At 43.5% G+C, this 25,422-nt stretch overlaps 1 protein-coding gene across 1 annotated transcript in view; it reads right to left on the bottom strand.

The window, feature by feature from the left end:
• The window catches only part of LOC124598129 (lachesin-like), a 702,598-nt gene that overhangs the window by 145,445 nt on the left and 531,731 nt on the right, over nt 1-25,422 (bottom strand). The window contains exon 6 of the mRNA XM_047135981.1: nt 19,155-19,316. Coding sequence (XP_046991937.1) covers nt 19,155-19,316 — 162 coding nt within the window. The remainder of the gene's footprint in view (nt 1-19,154; nt 19,317-25,422) is intronic.

The raw sequence follows: 25,422 nt of genomic DNA, 5'->3' as shown, positions 1-25,422 counted from the left end.
CCGATGAGTATGTCGTCTTTCTTCCAAGGATTTCCGTTTCAGTTCTCCGGAGGTTTCTTTTATACTTTCATATTGGATATATCGACCTGCTATGACCTGAGCAACACATCTCTGAACTTGTTCGATGTATTGTTACGTCTACTTAATGATTCCGTACACTGGGAGAATTTCTTAGACCTGGTCGCACTTGTGTACTGTATGCGATTTCCTTTGCAGATGCACAGCATATTTCCAGAACCTTTCCAACAAATTCAAGTCTTCGATTCGCCTTCCCTAATGCTGATATTACGTGATCGTCACACTTAATTTCGCATCTTAGTATTGTTTTAAAGACTTACATGATACGGTGTGTTCAAGAAGTTCACCACTTATCTCGTAATCAGATACTATCTGATAGCTATTATCTTTCTTTTATCAACATTTAAGAAGGGCTACCATACATTATTTCCGGTAGAAAGGTTGTTCATGCCTTTCTCACGATCATTCAACGACGGTACTGAACTGTACACGACTAGACCGCACCGAACTATTTTATGGTATTGTTGATTCTACCTTACATATAAGTCCTAATACACTTCCACGCCCGACGTTACTTCCGTTTAGTGGAACATTAGCGTCTAGTGTAGCGTTCTGAGCTCTATTAGTCAAATATTCCTCTATGCAACCTCATATATGCGAAGATATTCCCAATGATTTGACCTTGGCTTGTAGTCGATAATGTTTCACTGGTAACGGACCATCACTGTCCCCTTGATGACTGATCGAAAAAGTCAGTTTGTTACTGACTGAGCTCTCCGTGTTCGTACTGAACAGCCTGTTGCAGCCGGAAGTGTCTTTGTTTTCCGTTCACTCGCCCTCATTTAGCGTAATACCTTTAACTGATGATGTTCACTGCCGCCCCTCACCAAGGAAAAGATCGACTTAAAGCAATGCTCCAAGGTTTTTCTCATGTCAGTGAACTGTGATTTACGAATTATTAGCCTCAAGGTCAAGCAGTTGCCATGACAGTGTAAGTGTTCCTAAAAGGACGCAAAAAAAGTAAGAAGCAAATGCTAGTTCAAGGTAGAAAAACAGTTCTTTGAGGTTGACTATGCGGTTGCGCACTCAGTTTCATCATTTCACAAAATTTATGCGATGAGACAGATTACTGCCCCTTCTCAACCATCCCATTCCCCAAGAATGCATTCAATGTGATGTTGTCATGTTTCCAAAATATAAAACAGATAAACAGCAAACATCACAGTGATCAGAAGAGTGTTTTTACATATTTTTACCAGCTTAAAACAGGAGCGACTGCAGTAATGGATAGGAACTGTGAGTGCTCTGTACAGATGCGAGCTGAGTGGGCAACCTTTCGCTCACAGTTCCAGGCAGTGTTGGCTTCTGTCACAGAGCTTGAGGCTGCTGCCAAAGTGCATCAATGTGGGGGGTCGGAGGCGGGGTTGCGAGGGACGTCGAGCATGTCCCACATGTCCCCCGATCGGTTCACTGCTGTGGCCACCCCAGGTACTGTCTGCACTGAGGTTGACGCCTCACCCATGGTCGAGTGGGAGATCATTCCAGTGTCTGGCAGGCAGCGAAAAACTTTCTGAAGGGCCGATCGTAGGGCCTTCCCAGTTCGTTTGACGAACAGGTTTCGAGCGTTGTCTGTGGCTGACGATGTCTCTAAGATGGATGCAGTCGTCCACCCTGTTCCAGAGGAAGCTTCTCGGCCCGCAAGGTCTGGGCATTCATAGAGGGTGGGTTTGCATGTAGTTCGGAGCTCCAACGTTAGGCACGTAATGGCGCCCCTTAGGAACATGGCGGTCAAGTAGTGGAAGGAAGCCAGAGTGCACTCCGTGTCCATACTAGGGGGGAGTCATTCCGGATGTGGAAAAGGTGCTTCCGGATGCCATGAAGAGTACAGGGTGCAGCCAACTGCAGGTGTTGACACATGTTGGTACCAATGACGTTTGTCGCTTTGGATTGGAGGAGATTCTCACTGGTTTTGGGCGGCTGGCGGAAATGGTAAAGTCTGCCAGGCTTGCTTCGAAGATTAAGGCGGACCTCACCATCTGCAACATCGTCGGTAGAACCGACTGTGGTCCTTTGGTGCAGAGCCGAATAGAGAGTCAGAATCAGAGGCTCAGGCGGTTCTGTGACCGAGTAGGCTGCAGATTGCCTGACATGCGCTATCGGGTGGTGGGTTTCCGGGTTCCGCTTAATAGGTCAGGAGTCCACTACATACAGGAGGCGGCTACACGGGTAGCGGGGGCTGTGTGGAAGGGACTGGGCAATGGGCGGTTTTTTAGGTTAGAGGGTCTCAGGGAACCACAGAAGGGGCGTCCGTCAGAAAGTGGACAGTAAAACACAGTAAGGTAGTTGTAGAAACGATTGTTATTGTAGTTTTAAATTGTCGTTGCTGTGTTGGAAAAGAACCAGAGCTCCAGGCCCTAATAGAAAGCACTGAAGCTCAAACAGTTGTTGGTACAGAGAGCTGGCTAAAGCCGGAAACAAGTTCAGCTGAAATCTTTTCAACCATCTAACAGTGTTCAGAAAGGATAGATTAAATACAGTTGGTGGTGGAGTATTTATTGCTGTCAGAGTTTGTCTTGTAGCTAAATTGAAGTAGATAGTTCGTGTGAAATAGTATGGGTTGAAGTTATACCTGACAATGGGACTAAACTATTAATTGGATCATTTTACCGACCCCCCGACTCAGAAGACATAGTTGCTGTACAGTTCAGAGAAAACTTCAGTCTCATTTCAAATAGGTACCCCGCTCATTTAATTATAGTCGGTGCCGGCTTCAATCCACCGTCGATATGCTGGAAAATTTATACGTTTAAAGCCGGCGGCAGGCATAAAACGCCATCAGAAATTGTGCTGAATGGTTTCTCAGAACATTGTTTTGAAAAATTAGTGCAAGAGCCCACTCGGAGCATAAATGGTTGCGAAAGTATACTTGACCTCTTAGCAACAAATAATTCTGGACAAATGGGGCGTATCATGACGAATACAGGGATTAGCGACCACAAGGCAGTTACTGCTAGGCTTAATACCGTAGAACCTACAACCATCAAAACGAAACGCAAAGTATTTAAAAAAGCTAATAAAAATGCTCTTAAGGCCTTTTTAAGAGACAGTCTTCACTCCTTTCGATCTGATCATGTAAGCGTGGAAAAGTTGTGGAATGATTTCAAAGAGATAGTATCGACAGCAATTGATGTATACCACATAAATTGATAAGTCATGGTACTGATCCCCCCCATGATACACAAAACGGGTCATATCGCTGTTGCAGAAGCAGCGAAAAAAAGCATGCCAAATTTAAAAGAAGGCAAAATCCGCAAGATTGGCAAAGTTTTGCAGAAGTTCGAAATATAGCGCGTACTTCAATGCGAGACGCTTGTAATAATTTACACAACGAAATTCTGTCTCAAATCTGGCAGAAAATCCAAAAAGATTCTGGTCATACATAAAGTACACCAGTGGCAAGACGCAATCAATACCTTCACTGCGCGATAAGAACGGTGAAGTCACTGATGACAGTGCCACTAGAGCAGAGTTATTAAACACGGTTTTCCGAAATTCCTTCACCAAAGAAGACGAAGTAGATATTCCTGAATTCTAATCAAGAACAAGTGCCAAGACGAGAAACATAGAAGTAGATATCCTCAGTGTAGCAAAGGAGCTTAAATCACTTACTAAAGGCAAGGCCTCCGGTCCAGATTGTATACCAGTCAGGTTGCTCTCGACGTATGCTGATACAATAACTCCATATTTAGCAGTTATATACAACCGGTCGCTTACAGAAAGATCCGTACCTAAATACTGGAAAATTGCTCAAGTCACACCAATACCCGAAAAGGAAAGTGGGAATAATCCGCTGAATTACAGGCTCATGTCACTAACGTCGACTTGCAGTAGGTTTTTGGAACATACACTGTATTCGAACATTACGAAGTACCTCGAAAAAACGATTTATTGACTCAGTCAGCGCGGATTCAGAAAATATCGTTCTTGCGAAACACAACCAGCTCTTTATACTCATCAAGTAATGAGTGCAATCGCCAGGGGATGTAAAATTAGCTTCACATTTTTAGATTTCCAGAAGGCTTTCGACACCGTTCCTCACAAGCGTCTTCTAACGAAACGGCGTGCTTCTGGAATATCACCTCAGTTGTGCGATTGGATTCGTAATTTCTTGTCACAAAGGTCACAGCTCGTAGTAATAGACGGAAAGTCATCGAATAAAACAGAAGTGATATCCGTCGTTACCCAAGGAAGTGTTATAGGCCCTCTATTGTTCCTGGTCGATATTAATGCCTTAGGAGACAATCTGAGTAGACGCCTTAGATTGTTTGCAGATGATGCTGCAATTTACCGTCTTGTAAAGTCATCAGATGGCCACAACTAATTGCAAAAGATTTAAATAAGATATCTGTATGGTGCGAAAAGTGGCAATTGACCTTGAATAAAAAAACATGTAAAGTTATTCACATGTGTACTAAAAGAAATCCGTTAAATTTCGATTTCGCGATATGTCACACAAATCTGAAGGCTGTAAATTCAACTAAATACTTAGAGATTACAATTACACATAACCTAAATTGGAACGATCACATAGATAATGTTGTGGGTAGAGCAAACCAAAGACTGAGATTTATTGGCAGAACACTTAGAAGGTGCAACAGGTCTACTAAAGAGTTAGCTTACACCACACTTGTCCGCCCTGTTCTAGAGTACTGCTGTGCGGTGTAGGATCCGCATCTCGTGGGACTGGCGGATGAAATCGAAAAGGTGCAAAGAAGGGCAGCTCGTTTTGTATTAACACGAAATAGTGGAGATAGTGCCACAGACATGATACGTGAATTGGAGTGGCAGTCATTAAAACATAGGTGTTTTTCGTTGCGACGGGATCTTCTGATGAACTTTTAATCACCAGTTTTCTCCTCCTATTGTGAAAACATTCTGTTGGCACTCATCTACATAGGGAGAAATGATCATCACGATAAAATAAGAGAAATCAGAGATTGCACAGAAAAATTTAAGTGCCCTTTTTCCCGCGCGTCGTTCGAGAGTGGCACGGTAGAGAGACAGCTTGAAAGTGATTCATTGAACCCTCTGCCAGGCGCTTTACTGTGAATTGCACAGTAATCACGTAGACGCAGATGTAGATGTACTTTGAACGGTACAAGAATTAATCGTCTGTAACCAGAATAAAAATAGGTGAGAAGACGTGCCTGCTAACCATCAAACCTGTTCTTTGAATCTATTAGGAATTTTCCAAATTATAGGGAATTAGCAGAGTTGTGTCAACATTGCATCGTATCGCTTTGTGCGTGAGCGAGTCGCTTATGGAGTTCTAGAAGGTATGTCGGTTCTATGACACCATATAAACCAATAGTATGACGATCATGAACGCACATTAATTTGGTCTCAGCTAGATGAAGAAACCAGTCACATATACGAACGAAGAACATGAGAGTCAGTACTATTTTGCTTGGGGAGGATGAGTTCTGTTATAGTCTTCTCGCTTACGAAATCTCTGCTCGCGCCTGGCTTTAGCCTGTGAGAAGCGACGTGCTCAAAGGACGGGAGCCTTAGGTGAAGAGAAATATACAGCAATGCCTCGTTGCGTAAGGTACTTTCCGTAACATGGAAGAAAAAAAAATCCGTGCATCTGCCTCAAGGTATGTGAAACATTCCGTATCTTTGCCCTTGCTACATCACTTGCTCAGTGTGTTTTTGGAGCTTAGATACCTAATTTGGTGACAAAAATCCCAGAAACGGATGACCTGCCATTTAAGTAAACCTTTACTGTCTCATAGAGATAGTGAACTCTGATTAATTCTGTGAACGAAAGGCACCGGAAATGGAAGCTGCCGTGCGGACATCAATAAAAATAGCACCTATATTGAAGCAGTAAGTAGATAAATTCGTTTCTTGACACAGCTTATAGAGTCGTTAACACTCAGGGTCATAGACTGAAGAGTTTGCTAAATTATTGTCACAGATCTAGTTTCCGGCATAACGCTACAAACATTAGTATGTAACTTCTGCGTGCTAAGGGTTGAAAATTTGTTAATGGTAATAAACAAGTGTCTCATACGTGGCCGGTTGAAGTTATGTATTTATATTCACTTAATATACAGTCACTGCGATCTACGATCTACAGTGAATAAACCTGCTTGGATGCTATTTTTAAATTTCCAACCGACTGGGATTCAAATCGAGAACCTCGCCTTTCGAAAGTATAGCTCCCAGTTCCAGTTCTTCTAATACTTCGAGAGGAGCACTCCTGCAAGAAAAAAATACAGTTGAAAAATGGCTTAGCCAAAATCTAATCCTTTCCTGCACAGTACAATAGCACATGACCTGTTTTCGCGGCTGATAACAACTCTGTACTGGTTGGCTTTTCGTCTGCTATATCTTCAGAGTCGATACCCCTGTTTTCTCAGAGTGATTGATTAATGTTTTTTAACGACACAACCAACTAAAGAACCAAGCAAATCAGCTGTCACCGAACACTGGCTCGAGTATAATCACGAAATTAAATACGATGAAATCAGTATTGTGATCGAACGCCAAATTTCTAGGACAGCATAATTAAGGATCCCATCGAAATAAAGACATCGAGAGACTTAATTAACTGAGAGGGAGGTTTCAATTTACATAAGGCTTCGGGCCCGGCAATCAATCAAGATTTCGCCTGCCACCACATCCATCAGATCTGGGAATCGAAGAGAGAATATGCGATTTACTGAATATCAGTGCGGGCTAAGAAAAACAAAAGCATCAAATGTCGTGGTGAGCATCGAGAGTCGAGAGTCGAACTCAGCCATAATAGCGGCGAGAGACCAGTGATAGTTGCATGTTGGTTCCAGGCAGCGATTGCACATACCAGCAAAACTCGGAGCAGAAGCAGCTCACGACTGAGGCAGTCGTAGAAATACTGTGCAGAAAATGGGAGGAGGAGATCGGTGTTTAACGTCCCGTCGACAACGAGTTCATTATAGACGGGGCCAAGCCCGGATAAGGGGAGGATGGAGAAGGAAAGCGACCGTGCCTTTCCAAAGAAACCATCCGGAAATTTGCCTTAAGCGATATTGGGAAACCACGGAAACCAAAATCAGGATGGCCAGACTCGGGTGTGAACCGTCGTCCTCCAGAACACAAGTCCAGTGTGCTAACCACTGCGCTAGTCAACTCGGTTGTATAAAATGAGATCAGTCACTCGGCTGAACAACCACAGGGACACCATTAATCTTAAAGTTTTTCTCCATGAGTACTGATTACGTGAATTATTCATGTTGTGTCCGAAATTTATGATGTATTTATAAATTTGAAAACATTTCGACTTGTCTGGACATAAACTGGTGTACAGGATGGCAGCCAGTCAAGGAACATTTTAGGGAATTACTTAAAAAATTTTATTTCAAAGGCCCAGTGGAATCTTTACAAGTTTTCTCCCAGAGTATTTCACGCCGTGTCTACGTGACACAAGTTGCTTGTTTTCAAAACCGAGGCAGTTGTGTCCACTTAAAGCTACTGCAAGAGACGCCTTGAGCCCTCTGCTGAAACTGCTAGCGACTTCACGCTATTGGTTTTAGCCAATAGCGTGCGCGGGCTACCGATCACGTGTGTGGACCATGCAGTGTTCTACGGTGCAGAACACAGTTCCTTCTCTCTCTTGCAATCCAGACTTCGTGTAGAACATACGTCTTCTTGGAAGGCAGAGCTATCTGGCTCTGCTTTTCACGACCAGCCACCAACGTAAGTTAACATGAACCGCTTCCCCTACCGTTTCCCACTTCAGTTAATTGTTCGACCCCCTAGACTGGCCTAAACCTGGTAACTACCGACCCTAGGGGCGCCCCTTGTACACCGTACGTTGAAAAACTTCCTCTTTATTGTACCTAATTTCCTGTTTTGTTATTTAACGGCAACCCTGGATGCCCACTCTCTAATCCTGACCGCTCGACCTCCTGCACCCTGTCGTCACAAGGCGTATGTAACAACCGCCTCCACGCTTTCCCAAACCCTGTCTACATTTACAACTGGTGTCCAGAAGTGGGATCATAAACATTAACATTGGTGTTAGGGATCCTATACATTTACAATTGTTGTCAGAAGTGCCTGTATACCCTATATTGGTGACGTAAAGTTGTTAGTAGCAGGTCTTTCACAGTTCACTGGAAACAAAACAACAGGACTGCACGTAATGTGCCTCAGCACCCTTCCGTGGTTGCAGACACGTACTTCTCGGCTAGCTACTGAAAGCAAGGCACGCTGTCACGATCGGACAGCAAGCTCTGTTGGCTGCAGCGAGCCACATATTGTGTCGCAAAGTTCCACTTAACCAGACTTATTGTATTGTATTGTATTTGTAAGGTGTATGCTTCGCCGGCGATGGGCGAGGCATGACAGAATCTCTGACCAGAGAGTAGTTTATCGTTAGTTGTTGCTTGTCGCGAGTCTGCGCTAGTCTGCGCGAGTCGACAGTAGAAGTCAGTCTGCGCTTGCCTGCGCGAGTCTGCGGTAGGAGTCTGTCTGCAGTAGTAGTCAGTCGGATACGGTAGTAGGGAGTCGGCATGCGTCGGCTGTGTGCTCTGGTCGCGACTCTGGTCAGGACTCTGGAGGATGAGTATTGTTGTAGAAGGTAAAGAAGCAGCCTTGAGCATATTTAATAATGTATGTTAATTGTAAATTAATTTGTTCAGAAAAAATGCCCCAATAATAATTTTTTACAAAGTAACTCTTTTAAAGAAAAGTATTCGTTTCAATTTAAAGAATTTTTCCACTCTTTTCAAGAAAAAGCATTCATTTCAATTTAAAGAATTTTTCCTATGCATTCCTTCCAAGAATAAAAAATATATATATATACGCCAGTATTGCACGAAGCTGTGTCAATAAATAAGAGCAGATATAGTTGCAGTTTTTATTGAGGTAAGAATTTTGCTCTTGTTATTCAGAATACAGGGCCGAAGGTCAGCGCTGCTGTCCTTATAAAATTTACCAGATATTATTATTTCTGTTAGGAGCTTACATTTTGTTCATGGTTCATTATTTAATTAATATTATTGTGTGGGTTTTTGGTCAATTTTCATTTATCAATTTTGTGGGGAAGTTACATATTGTATTGACCTGTGGATCTAGAAACGACGAATAAGCTTCGTCCCCGTCGTAGCCCACAGTGGTACACAACACCACAACAAGCTACAGCAGTCCACTCACCCCCATCGCCGTCCCACACCGAACCCAGGGTTACTGTGCGTTTCGGGCCCCAGTGGATCACCCCGGGAACGTCTCACACCAGACGAGTGTAACCCCAATGTTTGCGTGGTAGATTAATTATAGTGTACGCGTATGTGTAGACAGTATTTGCGCAGCAATCGCCTACATAGTGTAACTGAGGCAGAATAAGGGGAACCAGCCCGCATGCACTGAGCCTTAATAACCATCCACAGACTGGCCGGCACACCGGACCTCAACACTACTCCGCCGGGCGGCTTCGTACCGGGGACCGGCACGCCTCCCCCCCCCCCCCCCCCCCCGGAAAGCCTGAGAGATTCACACGGCAGCCGGAGGATTGTTGAAGACGATCATCGTCCAACACCACCGTAATCAAGACGTCAACAATTTATAAGGGAACTCGTCTAGATTGTTTACTAAGTTAAAGGCAGACCTAGTCCATTTTTTGGATTTAAATAAAAGTAACACAGTTGTGATTTCGTACTTAAGACATGTCATTATCCTAATGACGTTATTATCTGAAATATGACCCTACAGGTAACGATAAGGAAAACTCCATCCACAGGTTCTAGCAAGTGCATCGGTACCGACCGATCGGGGTGTCATCCTCTGCAAATAGTGTCACTGGACTTGGCACAGAGGGTCGTGGGGTCAGCACGACTGTTGCAAGTTCTCATGTCCCGTGTAACAAATCAGTGCGTGTCGCAATGTCAGAGATCACATTGTAATCTGTCTCGCTCCAACTGATTAGCATCTTGTTCCATATATTTGAAAATAATTGAGTCACGTAATGTGTCCTTCTTATTCTGCTTGTTACCTTTAGACTCGCGACTGACTTTACGTAAGGATGGCCGCGCTGGGTAGCCGCGCGTTCTCAGGCGTCTTGTCACGGCTCGCGCGGTTCCTCCCGTCGGAGGTTCAAGTCCTCCCTCGGGCATGGGTGTGTGTGTTTTCCATAGCGTAAGTTAGTTAATAAGCTTAGGGACCGATAACCTCAGTAGTTTGGTCCCATAAGATCTTACCACAAATTAACAAATTTCATGTAAGGATGCATTTCCTTATTCTCTGTGATTTTCGTTAAAATAATACTGTTATCTAAATTCATTTGCATTTATATTCAGAACCAATTGGTCCATATTCCATTATCTATGGTGTATATACAGCCTGTTTGTCTTTCGGGTATTTAAGTGCTTTGGGAAGCGACTGGTATGTGACGTGTCAATTTCGCGGTATCAGGGCACCATCATGCAAACATTTGTCTTTACAAGTCAAATATTGAAGTCTAAATTTCTTATTACGACGTCCAAAATCTCAAAACTCAATGGGTGTCATCATGTGCGTCTCTGCTCCTTATCAATTGGCTCGTGAGCCACATCGACCATTCCTATCCTGCATCGTTACTGGTGACAACAAAGGGTATCTTTATGCTAACATAAGGATAATAAAGGAATTGTTAAGCCAAAAGAAAGCAGAGACTCCCCGCATAAAGACCTGCGTGCATCCACAAAAGATATAATATTATACGTCTTGTGGAACAGCGACGGTGTGGTATGCTGCGAATTGTTCCCTGAAGTGTAACATTCATTGTCAGCAACTGAGACGCCTTGTAGATGCAACCAAAGAACAACAGTGAAGAACACTGCGTGGAATGATCCTGCTCCACGATAACGCCGGTCTGCATTCAGCTTGACTGACAAAAAATGCTATACAGGAGCTGGATTGGGAATTCATTCCACACTCACCTTATTCACTTTATCTTGCACCATTGCCTGTTCACCTTTTCCACTCTCTATCGAGTAACATTCAATAAACTTCCTTTACGGATGAAAATGCGTTCCGAATATAGCTCGACAACGTCCTCACAGCTTCAATTCTGCCAGTCGTTCTTGGGTAGCTCAGATGGTAGAGCACTTTCCCGCGAAAGGCAAAGGTCCTGAGTTCGAGTCTCGGTCCGGCAGAGTGTTAATCTGCCAGGAAGTTTCATATCAGCGTACACTCCGCTGCAGAGTGAAAATCTCATTCTGGAATAGCTCGACAAGTTTTTCGCCTCAAAACCACTTGATTCTACAGTAGAGGAATCGAAAAGTTACCGCAGCGTTGGCAGACTATTGAAGACTGTGAAGGAGAATATATTGGTGATGAGTGAAGTATTTTTTATGTAAATCTGTTGTATTTCTTAAACTTATGGGAAAACGCTACGGACGTATGCACCAACTTAATATTTGATGCATTATACTACATATTATCGCTGTCCTCCGACACTAAGCTTCCGCGCTCCCCAATGACGACTCTGCACTTGACTCTAAAAGATACTGAAAATAGCAAGCAATAGATCCCTGTTTCGCCTAGTAGGAGCCTTAATATAAGTCAACAAACAATTCTGATTATCTATGTTTTTTAATGTGCTACCGATGTGATTACTGTGATATGCCCCAACTCCGAATAATTAACATTTGCAGGCTTAAGGTTCATTCTGTGATGGATACGTTACCCCAGAAGCCGCTACTACTCTATCAAGTAGCTCCCCAGTTGACATCAGGAAGCTGAGTACACCACTTTCCAGTCCTCACTCTATGGGAAAGTCCCTGTCAGTAACGAACTGAACACCGGTCTTCCGACTGGCAGTCAGCCGCCCTATCTACTTTTTCCTTTCGATCTGTTTATTCGTTCGTGTTTCGTCAGTGATTCTGTGCGAGTGTCACACGACATCTTTCAAATTCCGTTGATGAGAACATCACTTAGATTAGCGGATGGTCACACCACTGACCCCGCACGCTGAAATACCGTGCCCCCGACCATCTACGAAAGCAATAAGACCCTAACTGCGACCAGGTGACATTGGGTTAATGAGCTAATACATTTTCTTATATTTTACTAAATTAAAATCTCCATTCTCGTTTTTTTTCTTTTTTTTTTTTTTGTCCCTATATTAAAGATAATCTCACGAACTACTGTAGGGGTTTTGATACAGTTTTCACTAATATGTACACTGATTCTCGAGGGAGTTTTTGCATATAATTTATAACGTTTCGTCGAAATTATCTGATCTATGATGTATCAAAAGTTCCTCACCACGTTTTTGTGTCTTAAATTTTGGTAAGTAATCAATGATATTCAAGTAAATTGATTTAATTCGTTTACTAACAGTTAGTCTGGCATGAACTAATTTTTTATTTTCTTACATGTTATTTAGTCTGTGATTTGACTGATGTGAATTTATTGTGATTTGGCGTGCAATGTTTCGGCTTTAAATTATCATTCTGAGTACAACATTGGGTCATGTGTTCATCAGAAATTTTGTTTTGTCAGTTTTGATCTGATCAGACAGTGCAAAGCTGTACCCGTAATTGTTAACGTATGGCAACTCATTTTGCATTCGCGTGTTTGTGTTACTTAAGCCACTGTAATCTCAGTACGAAATATTGTATTATTTCTTGTTTCAAATTTGCCATGAAGTATGTTATTTTAAACCGTGGTAATTTAATTATGAAGACAATAGGTGAATTACCCCTTTATGTTCGCGACATATGTTTGCGCAATAGTAACTGCGCTTATACGGCTTAATTACGAGAATCACAGCTGCGATGATTAATAAGTTACGCAGTGGCATTGTTCGGAGTGAACTGGCGACCGTATTGTTTTATAAAATTTATTTTATTCTTTTTTGGCGAATACTGAGTACTTGTACCGATTCAGAACTATACTGATTTATATCGCATTTATTAAAATTATCTCGTACTTTTATTCGAAGTTGACTATGGGAGAACACTGACATTTTCGGCATTAGATGTGCTTTCTAGCCGGTTGAGATATAGCTCAATTGTTTTGAGATATAACCAAATGGGCTGTGGGGGTTGTACTGCCATCTCCATGAAGGAAACGATGTCGTGGACATCCTGGACGGTTTTATCTGCTGTGTACATGTGACAAGTATGATACGTAATGGTGGGAGAATATAATTTTTCAGCACAATTCATTGAAATTAGAGCATTTAATGCTGGTCTCCTTCCAGAATGGCTGTTAGAATATAACGTAAAAAGTCTCTGCAAGCTTCATTCCTTTCAAATACGCATTGTACTAGCTGGTTCGTTTCTACTTTCTGGGTTTTCGAAAAGAGATATCAAGAGGGTTGTACTTGAAATGGTGTAGGAGGCACCAACTTTCTTATGAAGTTACCACTGTATTGAGCAGATTAGACAGAAATGAAAGTAAGCTTCCGCCTCACGTCCACTCGCTACACCTGCTGCTAAAACGACAAAGCAAACAATTCTTTTACCTTCCGTCAGTGTGCAAACCTCTCCTCTGTTTATTCTGCTTTTTACTTTATTAATGAAAGTTCAGTCAGTTATAGCGGCAGTTGGGCGAGTGAAACGGCTGGTGTTTACATATGATACGTAGAAATTGAATTTTACCATCCGCCTAACCAACCAAAGCATTGTTTCCTATGTGTATGGCAATCTAAGCTTAACGACATGGTAAAGTCGTAATTCTTCAGTCTTTCTCGGTGATCTGTTGACATCTTCAGGCGGCGGGTATTCTACCTGATATAAGCGTTGTTCTCGACGGTATTTCGACAACGTGACTCAATATCTTCATCAGGTGCTACCAGAGATTCAGATAATACCAGATAAAGATCTCGAGTCACGTTGTCGAAATATCTTGCCAGAACCAATATATATATACCATTTATACCATTTTATTATAAAATGGCATATATATATATATATATATATCATTTTATTCGGAATATATATACCATTTTATTCGTAATATATATATATATATATATATATATATATATACCATATTTGTATATATACACCATTTTATTCGGAATATATCTACCATTTTATTCGTAAAATTGCAAATTTTATAGTGAGATAAAATTCCTAAAATGTGAATGTAAAAAAAATACTGTTTATGTTTTTAAATATAACCTACACCGGTTGAAAATGTTAAAAATTTTTACGTGCATAACTTCAAGATCTAATAAATCGGTAATTTTTTATATAGATGGCTTTGGATTGCTGTGGTATAAAGGTTATGTCCAGAAGGTTGAGGAAGTTGAAACAAAGTTCGAGAGAGAAGAAACTTTCTGACGGCAGAACCATACGGGGCAGGCAGATAGACAAAATTATTGATGAACTACAGCAGTATAATGAGATGACCATAAGAAATAATACTGACGATTTGTTTAAAATGAAGCAGGCAGTAAGGGCTACCTTCTTCCACAGTCTGCAACTGATGAGAAACCAGTACACCATCGTTGCCCTCCTGGACCTGATTCATGGTGCAATTACCGCATTGCCCAGTACCCAACAGTTTATACAGCCATAAACATTCCATACCAGCAGCAACCATGGGTATCGTAAAACCTATTCATAGAGTTTTGTCAAATCCTGCATTACTGAAGAAGTATCTGTATGGTCAGACTCAAAATCCCAATGAATCGTTCAATAATCTTATATGGACTCGCTTACCAAAAAATGTTTTTGGTGGAATGAAGACACAAAAATTGGGCGTCAGTGATACTGTTATTGCCTTTAATGATGACAACATTGTTAGCGTGAAAGTGCTACAGTATATGGGAATTAATCCTGGAGCAAACTGCATCAGAGAACTTGAACGGATGGACAAGGTTCGCATTGATAAAGCAGAGTATGCAGCACAGTTGGCCACTAAGGAGTCCAGAAAGAAGGAAGGAAGAAAAAAACACGGAAATAGATCAATAGGGAGATATACAGTATGGCGCAGTGTGCTTCTGAGTGTCTAAAAACAAAAAATTAAGCATATATTAAGAGAGTTTCAGACTGTTCAATCTTTAGAAACCGTACCCGAATATTTACATTTCTGTTGTGTTTTCCCCTAAATCTCAGAAACCACTTCAAACACAGTATTCAAGTTTTCCGGGAGTAATAACATACATACCCTGAGTCTACTGAACTAAAAGAAGAACATAATGTTATGTATAATTAAAATTATTTAGGACAACGTACAAAAAAGTACACAAAATTTTAACTGTGTAGTTAAAAAAAATGTATTTCCGAAAACAGTGGATGAAATACATTTACTGTAGTTCAGTAGTCTCGGAATGTACAGTTTAATGTCCTGCATAAGTTTCATGTCAGTGGCTACAGTGGTTCCTGAAGTACCTGGAAGCCAACTCACTAAATTGAACGTTGTCTGAATAGGGCGTTCCAGCTCCCCTTACCACATAACTACGTTCTCTACACTTCAGATCAAATGACAAGATGACCATAACATTGTGGTGAGATACCAAGAAGTGCAGAAGACTGTGTGGAGAAAGCACAACAAAGAACTGTTCATGTAGGCAACTCGCAAAATCAAAGCTAGGAATACAATTACAACCAAATTAAACAGCACAAGTTGGGTGACAGAGTAAACAAGTAACGAGCTGCTTACAATGTGAGTCACACTACCACAATGTGTCACATTTCCCCAGAATCAGCAAACCGTGCAGGTAACAGCACCAGACAGCATCCAGAAGATCACTGACCCTCATGGCGGAGCACGATCGAATGACCTTGAAACAGATCTACTTCTACAACTCTCTACTTTCAGAAAAAGTCCATACAGAGGGGACTACTCAATTCTGACTCCAATGTGATGAATGAAAATATCGCTTGTTTCGTTTATGTTCAAATGTGTGTGAATTTCTAAGGGACCAAACTTCTCAGGTCATCGGTCCCTAGACTTACACACTACTTAAACTAACTTACGCCAAAAGCAACACACACACCCGTGCGGGCGGGAGGATTCGAACCTCCGGCGGGTGGGGCCGCACAATCCATGACATGGCGCCTCAAACCGCGCGACCATTCCTTGTGGCTGTTTGATTTATAAATGGGGGGGGGGGGGGTTAAGGGGCGGGACATTTCAGAAATGTCCCTCTCTTGGTATATAAAACGTACCTTAAGAAACAAGTGGTTGGTTCTTTCATGGAGCACTATCACAGTGTTTAGTGATCTTCGCACTAAATACCGTTGGAGGGTGGATCACTTCGAATGTGTACACAAAATTTTGAAGCGAAAGCAATGTATCTTCCCATGCTAATCATGCGGATACTTGGTGGCTAGTTCACTGATATCTGATGAGAAAAGAATAAAAAAATAACTTCTTGTTCTCAGTAATTCTCTTGGGATGGCAGTGGAGCAGTGGAGGCACCGCGCCTTCTGCTCAAGGCTAAGAGAGTAGCTGGCTGTGCCAACAAAAACACAAAGCAGGCCACAGCCTTACTTCGCCGAAAACTGTCCAGTTCCCAGCAGACTTCGCCCGTCCTAATAACGTTCACTGACTGCCTTCTGCCAACACAAGGAGAAAGACTTCCCAACGAGAGAAAAGCAATACTTTCCTCATAGAAAATGTGTCCAGTACACTTTAAATAACTACATCTACATCTACATTTACATGATTACTCTGGAATTCACATTTAAGTGCTTGGCAGAGGGTTCATCGAACCACAATCATACTATCTCTCTACCATTCCACTCCCGAACAGGGCGCAGGAAAAACGAACATCTAAACCTTTCTGTTCGAGCTCTGATTTCTCTTATTTTATTTTGATGATCATTCCTACCTATGTAGGTTGGGCTCAACAAAATATTTTTGCATTCGAAAGAGAAAGTTGGTGACTGAAATTTCGTAAATAGATCTCGCGCCGACGAAAAACGTCTTTGCTTTAATGACTTCCATCCCACCTCGCGTATCATATCTACCACACTCTCTCCCCTATTACGTGATAATACAAAACGAGCTGCCCTTTTTTGCACCCTTTCGATGTCCTCCGTCAATCCCACCTGGTAAGGATCCCACACCGCGCAGCAATATTCTAACAGAGGACGAACGAGTGTAGTGTAAGCTGTCTCTTTAGTGCACTTGTTGCATCTTCTAAGTGTCCTCCCAATGAAACGCAACCTTTGGCTCGCTTTCCCCACAATATTATCTGTGTGGTCTTTCCAACTGAAGTTGTTCGTAATTTTAACACCCAGGCACTTAGTTGAATGGACAGCCTTGTGAATTGTACTATTTATCGAGTAATCGAATTCCAACGGATTTCTTTTGGAACTCATGTGGATTACCTCACACTTTTCGTTATTTAGCGTCAACTGCCACCTGCCACACCATACAGCAATCTTTTCTAAATCGCTTTGCAACTGATAATGGTCTTCGGATGACCTTACTAGACGGTAAATTACAGCATCATCTGCGAACAACCTAAGAGAAGTGCTCAGATTGTCACCCAGGTCATTTATATAGATCAGGAACAGCAGAGGTCCCAGGACGCTTCCCTGGGGAACACCTGATATCATTTCAGTTTTACTCGATGATTTGCCGTCTATTACAACTAACTGCGACCTTCCTGACAGTAAATCAGGAATCCAGTCGCAACTGAGACGATACCCCATAGGCCCGCAGCTTGATTAGAAGTCGCTTGTGAGGAACGGTGTCAGAAGCTTTCCGGAAATCTAGAAATACGGAATCAACTAGAGATCCCCTGTCGATAGCGGCCATTACTTCGTGCGAATAAAGAGCTAGCTACGTTGCACAAGAACGATGTTTTCTGAAACCATGCTGATTACGTATCAAAAGATCGTTCCCTTCGAGGTGATTCATAATGTTTGAATACAGTACATGCTCCAAAACCCTACTGCAAACCGACGTCAATGATATAGGTCTGTAGTTAGATGCATTACTCCTACTACCCTTCATAAACACTGGTGCGACCTGCGCAATTTTCCAATCTGTAAGTACAGATCTATCGGTGAGCGAGCGGTTGTACATGATTGCTAACTAGGGAGCAATTGTATCAGCGTAATCTGAAAGGAACCTAATCGGTATACTATCTGGACCTGAAGACTTGCCCGTATCAAGTGATGTGAGCTACTTCGCAACCCTGAAGGTATCTACTTCTAAGAAACTCATGCTAGCAGCTATTCGTGTTTCAAATTCTGGAATATTCCATTCGTCTTCCCTGGTGAAGGAATTTCGGAACTAACAACAAAATAATTTGAAAAATAAATCAATATCGCGTAGCGATATGTTTTAGTAATGTCACATAGGAGTAGATTATGATCCATAGTCAGTCTTACATCACTCATTCTAATCACAATGAAAGGTTCGTCATATAATTTACATTTGGGAAGATTTGACTATCTCTCTAGATATCTCAATAAGCTATATAACTTCTTCCACATCAAATTGTGTAGTCGATCACCTTAGCAATATTCAAATTATCATGCGGCGTCAATCGCTGCCACTCGGGTATTACGCCATGATCGTCTTTTATTGTTTATGGCTTTTTATGTTTCACTTGCAAACTCGCAAAGCTACTTCTACAGGTATATAAAAACATCCTCTGTTTACAATATTTCTCATAATATCTGCCTAACTAATACTTCTTCAACTATATTAATTTATTCCATGCCTGGACCATTGCACGACCATCCCTTTGGCCACACTTAACCAACTGAACTACATCTCAGCGTCTCCGGAGTGAACGCAGTCTATTAAATGACTCCCACACCATTGGTGCGAAACTACCTTTTCTGGAACCTTCTAGGAAACCAATGATACAGTAATCAACAAAAGATAGAGGCTGATATCGATTATTAGCAAAGGTATCGTTAATGGTACACTTACCGGTGACAAATGAAAATTTTCGGAGCCAAAGATGTATTTACCCAAATGAGCACCTCATCTTTAACAAACGAAGCATGAAAGAAAAGGTAATAAAGCAATCTTTACATCCATAAGTAAACAAAATAACCGTGTTCTGTTGCAGACGACGGCAGCGTGAGAGATTGCAAGTCGCAGTTTTAATGAGCAACTCATCCCGTGTAATCAGGGTAAGGAATATGGCTTAAGAGGTTCACGTGAATGAGACATTAGCAGCTCACCCTTCTTGCGCCTGTCGATGTGTATAGCCTGTCCATCTTCACGGCGCCACATGATCTTGGGCGCGGGGAAGCCATCAGCCTTGCAGGTCAGCGTCACGTTCTGGTTCTCCCGCACAGACACAGAGGATGGTGTCGACTCGTCGTCCACGATATTAGGCGGCACTGAAACAGCGAAAAGACAAAATCAAATCAGCGGAGAGGAACGGACTCAATGAAGTACCTCTAGCTGTTACCCAACAGAACACTCTTTAGCCTACTCAGTAGGCAGAAAACAACATAAGTAACTTGAATAATGAAATTGTACTGGAGCACACTGCCAAACTAGACAGAATTGGAAAAACTAAGCTTTCGGTTTATCTGAAATGTAATACACTATGTGATCAAAAGTATTCGGACACCTGGCTGAAAATGACTTACAAGTTCGTGGCACCTTCCACCGGTAATACTGGAATTCAATATGGTGTTTGCCCACCCTTAGCTTTGATGAGGGCTTCCACGCTCGCAGATATACGTTCAATCAGGTGTTGGAAAGTTTCTTGGGTGAATGGTAGTCCATTCTTCAAGGAGTACTGCACTGAGGAGAGGTACCCATCTCGGTCGGTGAGGCCAGGCAGGAAGTTGGGATTACAAAACATCCCAAAGGTGTTATATACGATTCATGTCAGGACTCTATGCAGGCCAGTCTATTTCAGGGGTGTAACCACTCCGCCACAGGCTGTGCATTATGAACAGGTGCTCGATCATGTTGAAAGATGCAATCGCCATCTCCGAATTGCTCTTCAACAGTGGAAAGCAAGAAGGTGCTTAAAACATCAGTGCAGGCCTGTGCTGTGATAGTGCCATACAAAACAACAAGGAGTGCAAGCCTCCTCCATGGAAAACGCAACCAGACTGTAACACAACCGCCTCCGAAATTTACTGCTGGCACTACACACGCTGGCAGATGACCTTCACCGGGCATTCGCCATAACTACACCCTGCCATCGAATCACCACATTGTGTACCGTACTTCTTCACTCCACACATGTTTCCACTGTTCAATCGTCCAATTTTTACGCTCCTTACACCAATCAAGGCATCGTTTGGCATTTACCGGCGTGATGTGTGGCTTATGAGCAGCCGCTCGGCCATGACATCCATAGTACTTGCAGTGGATCCTGATGCAGTTTGGAATTCCTGTGTGATGGCCTGGATAGGTGTCTGCCTAGCACATATTGCGACACTCTTCAACTGTCGGCGGTCTCTTTCAGTCAACAGACGAGGTCGGCCTGTACGCTTTTGTGCTGTACGTGTCCCTACAAGTTTCGACTTCACTTTCACATCAGAAACAGTGGACCTAGGGATATTTAGGAGTGTGTAAATCTCGCGTACAGAACAATGACACAAGTGACACCCAGTCACCTGACCACGTTCAAAGTCCGTGAGTTCGATGGAGCGCCCCTTCCTGCTCTCTCACAACGTATAAGGGCTACTAAGGTAGCTGATATGGAGTACCTGGCAGTAGGTGGCAACACAATGCACCTAATATGAAAAACATATGTTTTGGGGATGTCCGGATACTATTGATCACATACTGTATCTGTAGTCTCTGTCCATGTCCTCCATGCTGAAATGGAGAGGGAAAGCGGATAGGAGGCGCTTTGAGGGAATGGCGGGTCAGGCAAGGGGCGTACGAGACAGTCCGCGGAATCGCGAAAAAACTCTACTTTTGTGGAGCAGTCTCGGGAATTTCGACAGCAAATCACACTGTGGCGCTGGCCGAGCGGTTCTGGGCCCTTCAGTCTGGTACCGCGCTGCTGCTACGGTCGCAGGTTCGAATCCTGCCTCGGGCATGGATGTGTGTGCTGTCCTTAGTTAGGTTTAAGTAGTTCTAAGTTCTAGGGAACTGATGACCTCAGATGTTAAGTCCCATAGTGCTTAGAGCCATTTGAACCGTTTTTGAACACTGTGGCGAGCTACATACAATATATACAACAGCATAATCTGCGAGTAGCCTCGGAGAACTCCAAATGTTATCCGCAACTGCGAAGTTTGTTAAGCCGTTTTGAATGTTACGTAGAAGCTACGTTATCGTTCAGTGAAAAGTTATTTTTTCCTTGCCTCTTCATGTTTCCTGCTTTATACACTGAAGCGCCAAATAAACTGGTACAGGCATGCTTACTGAAATACAGAGATATGTAAACAGGCAGAATACGGCGCTGCGGTCGGCAACGCCTGTATAAGACAATACGCGCATTCCTCCATTATTTCAATGCTTGGCCACCAACAAGTGTCAGCTTGCGAAGCATTCAACGAAAATCATCGATATGGGCTTACGGGGCCAAAGGACAAATGCGTACCCTCGATGATCGCGCAATACAAAGTTTCTCGCCTCTCCTGGGTCCGTCAACATCGACATTGGACTGTTGATGACTGGAAATAAGGTGCCTGGTCGGACGAATCTCGTTTCAAAGTGTATCTAGCGGATAGACGTGTACGGATATGGAGACAATATCATGAATCCATGGACCCTGCATGTCAGCATGGTACTGTTCAAACTGGTGGAGGGTTTGTAACGGTGTGGAGGCACCTACAGTTGGACTCCATACGTCTAGGTACGACTCTGACAGGTGACCCGTACGTAGGCATCCTGCCTGATCACCTGCATCCATTCATGTCCATTGTGCATTCCGACTCACTTGCGCTATTCCAGCGGGACAACACGATACCCCACTCGCCCAGAATTGCTACAGAGTGGCTCCAGGAGCACTCTTCTGAGTTTAACACTTCTACTGGCCACCAGACTCCTCAGGCATAAACATCACTGAGCATACCTGGGGTGCCTTGCAGCGTGCTGTACAGAAGAGGCCTTCACTCACTCGTTCTCTTTGGGGTTTATGGACAGTCCTGCAGGATTCTCGGTGTCAGTTCCCTGCAGCACTACTTCAGGTATTAGTCAAGTGCCTGAAACGCCGTCTTGCAGCAATCTGCCTCCTCGTGAGGACGCTACACGATATTAGGCAGGTGTACCAGTTTATTTGGCTCTTCAGTGTATTACACTCAGCCTTCTGTACACCTATCTCTCTATTCAGATGCAGAAAACTCTGGAGGTAATATAAAGCAGGAAACATGCAGAGGCAAGTAAGAAATAAGTTTTCGGTGAACCTTAACATCGTTCCTAAATAAATTGAGTACAAAAATTAAATTTCCGGAGATTTTGCAGTACGTGTGCACAATTGCTCGCGCAATGCTTCGATTCTCTTCTTTTCTGGTTTTCCGACAGTCCATGTCTCACCAGCATACAATGACATGTTCCAAACCTAAATTCTCAGAAATTTCTTCTTCAAATTGAGGCTTGCGTTTGATACCAGTATCCTTGGACAGGAATGCCCTTTTTGCCAGTGCTAGTCGGCTATTTATGTCTTCCTTGCTCCGTTATTTTGCTGCTTTGATAGCAGAATTCATCCGCTTCTTCTTCGTGATCCTCAGTCCTCGCTGTTCTCATTTCTGCTACTTCTCATAAATTCCGTCTTTGTTCGATTTACTCTCAACCCATATTCTGTACTCATTAAATCGTTCTTTCCATTAGACAGGTCCTGTAACTCTTCATTTTCTCCAAGAATAGCAGTTTCATTAGCGAATCTTATCACCGACTTCCTTGCACCGCGAATTTTAATCCGACTCTTTAACATTTCTTTTATTTCCGCCATTGCTTCTTCGACGAGTAGATTGACCATTAGGGGCGAAAGACTACATCCATGTCTTATAACTTTTTTTGATCGGAGCACTTCGTTCCTGCCGTTCCAGTCTTATTATTCCAATTCGGTTCTTGTACAAACTGTATATCACCCGTCTTTCGCTATACTTTGCTACTGTCTTCCTGAGAGTTTCGAACAGTTTTCATCATTTTTTCCAGCCCGACAGATGCTATGAACGTGTCTTGATTTTCCTTCAGTCTTGCTTCCAACGCCAAAGCCGGCTGTCTGGTGCCCTTACCTATTCTCAAGTCAGACTGATCGCATCTAACACATCCTTCTGTGTATTTTTCTTGTCAGCAGCTAGCATGCATGAGTTATTAGGCTGATTCTGTATAATTCTCGCTCTCTTCCGCGTCTGCTATTTTTAGAATTGTGTGGATGATGTTTTCCCGAAAGTCTGACGGTATATCGCCATTCTCATACATTCTACACATCAATAGTCGTTTGGTTGCCACTTCACACAACGATTTGAGAAATTTCTAAGGAATGTTATCTGTCGCTTCTGCCTTATTTAATTGTCTGAGGCTCTTTCTAATTTTGACTCTAATACTGGCCCCTCTATCTCTTCCCTGTCGACTCTTGTTTCTTCTTCTATCACGTCATCAGGCGGTTCCTCCCCTCACATGGGCGTCCAGTGTACTCTTTCCACATGTCCGCTCTCTATTCTGGATTCAACAATGGAATTACTACTGCATTCTTAATATTGAAGCAGTTACTTTCAGTTTCACAGGAAGTTATTTTGACTTTACTATACGCTGGTCAGTCCTTCCAACAATCATTTCTTCTTCCATCTTTTCACATTTTTCGTGCACTCATTTCGTCTTAGCTTCCCTGCCATTTCTACACTCCTGGAAATTGAAATAAGAACACCGTGAATTCATTGTCCCAGGAAGGGGAAACTTTATTGACACATTCCTGGGGTCAGATACATCACATGATCACACTGACAGAATCACAGGCACATAGACACAGGCAACAGAGCATGCACAATTCGGCACTAGTACAGTGTATATCCACCTTCGCAGCAATGCAGGCTGCTATTCTCCCATGGAGACGATCGTAGAGATGCTGGATGTAGTCCTGTGGAACGGCTTGCCATGCCATTTCCACCTGGCGCCTCAGTTGGACCAGCGTTCGTGCTGGACGTGCAGACCGCGTGAGACGACGCTTCATCCAGTCCGAAACATGCTCAATGTGGGACAGATCCGGAGATCTTGCTGGCCAGGGTAGTTGACTTACACCTTCTAGAGCACGTTGGGTGGCACGGGATACATGCGGACGTGCATTGTCCTGTTGAAACAGCAAGTTCCCTTGCCGGTCTAGGAATGGTAGAACGATGGGTTCGATGACGGTTTGGATGTACCGTGCACTATTCAGTGTCCCCTCGACGATCACCAGTGGTGTACGGCCAGTGTAGGAGATCGCTCCCCACACCATGATGCCGGGTGTTGGCCCTGTGTGACTCGGTCGTATGCAGTCCTGATTGTGGCGCTCACCTGCACGGCGCCAAACACGCATACGACCATCATTGGCACCAAGGCAGAAGCGACTCTCATCGCTGAAGACGACACGTCTCCATTCGTTCCTCCATTCACGCCTGTCGCGACACCACTGGAGGCGGGCTGCACGATGTTGGGGCGTGAGCGGAAGACGGCCTAACGGTGTGCGGGACCGTAGCCCAGCTTCATGGAGACGGTTGCGAATGGTCCTCGCCGATACCCCAGGAGCAACAGTGTCCCTAATTTGCTGGGAAGTGGCGGTGCGGTCCCCTACGGCACTGCGTAGGATCCTACGGTCTTGGCGTGCATCCGTGCGTCGCTGCGGTCCGGTCCCTGGTCGACGGGCACGTGCACCTTCCGCCGACCACTGGCGACAACATCGATGTACTGTGGAGACCTCACGCCCCACGTGTTGAGCAATTCGGCGGTACATCCACCCGGCCTCCCGCATGCCCACTATACGCCCTCGCTCAAAGTCCGTCAACTGCACATACGGTTCACGTCCACGCTGTCGCGGCATGCTACCAGTGTTAAAGACTGCGATGGAGCTCCGTATGCCACGGCAAACTGGCTGACACTGACGGCGGCGGTGCACAAATGCTGCGCAGCTAGCGCCATTCGACGGCCAACACCGCGGTTCCTGGTGTGTCCGCTGTGCCGTGCGTGTGATCATTGCTTGTACAGCCCTCTCGCAGTGTCCGGAGCAAGTATGGTGGGTCTGACACACCGGTGTCAATGTGTTCTTTTTTCCATTTCCAGGAGTGTATTTATTTCGCCCCTAAGTGGCTTTTACTTTCGTATTCCCTGCGCGTTTTTGTACCTGAACTACTGTTGTTGGTGTTGGCTTTCTTTCGCTTCTGATGAGGACGACCTGATCACTGAACTGTTTAAACTAACTCACTCTCTACCCTGCTTGCTTATTCAAATCGATCCCAACTCCAGTTGTACCATTTTTTGCTGCTGTTGACATTTCCTTATACTCTTCTGACCAGAAATCCTTGACTTCTTTCCATTTCACTTTACTAACCGCTA

The sequence above is a fragment of the Schistocerca americana genome, chromosome 1 (assembly GCF_021461395.2).
Source record: "Schistocerca americana isolate TAMUIC-IGC-003095 chromosome 1, iqSchAmer2.1, whole genome shotgun sequence".
NCBI classification, from domain to species: Eukaryota; Metazoa; Arthropoda; class Insecta; order Orthoptera; family Acrididae; genus Schistocerca; species Schistocerca americana.
Note: the sequence above shows the minus strand (reverse complement) of the source record. Positions and strands in the feature narration are given on the sequence as shown.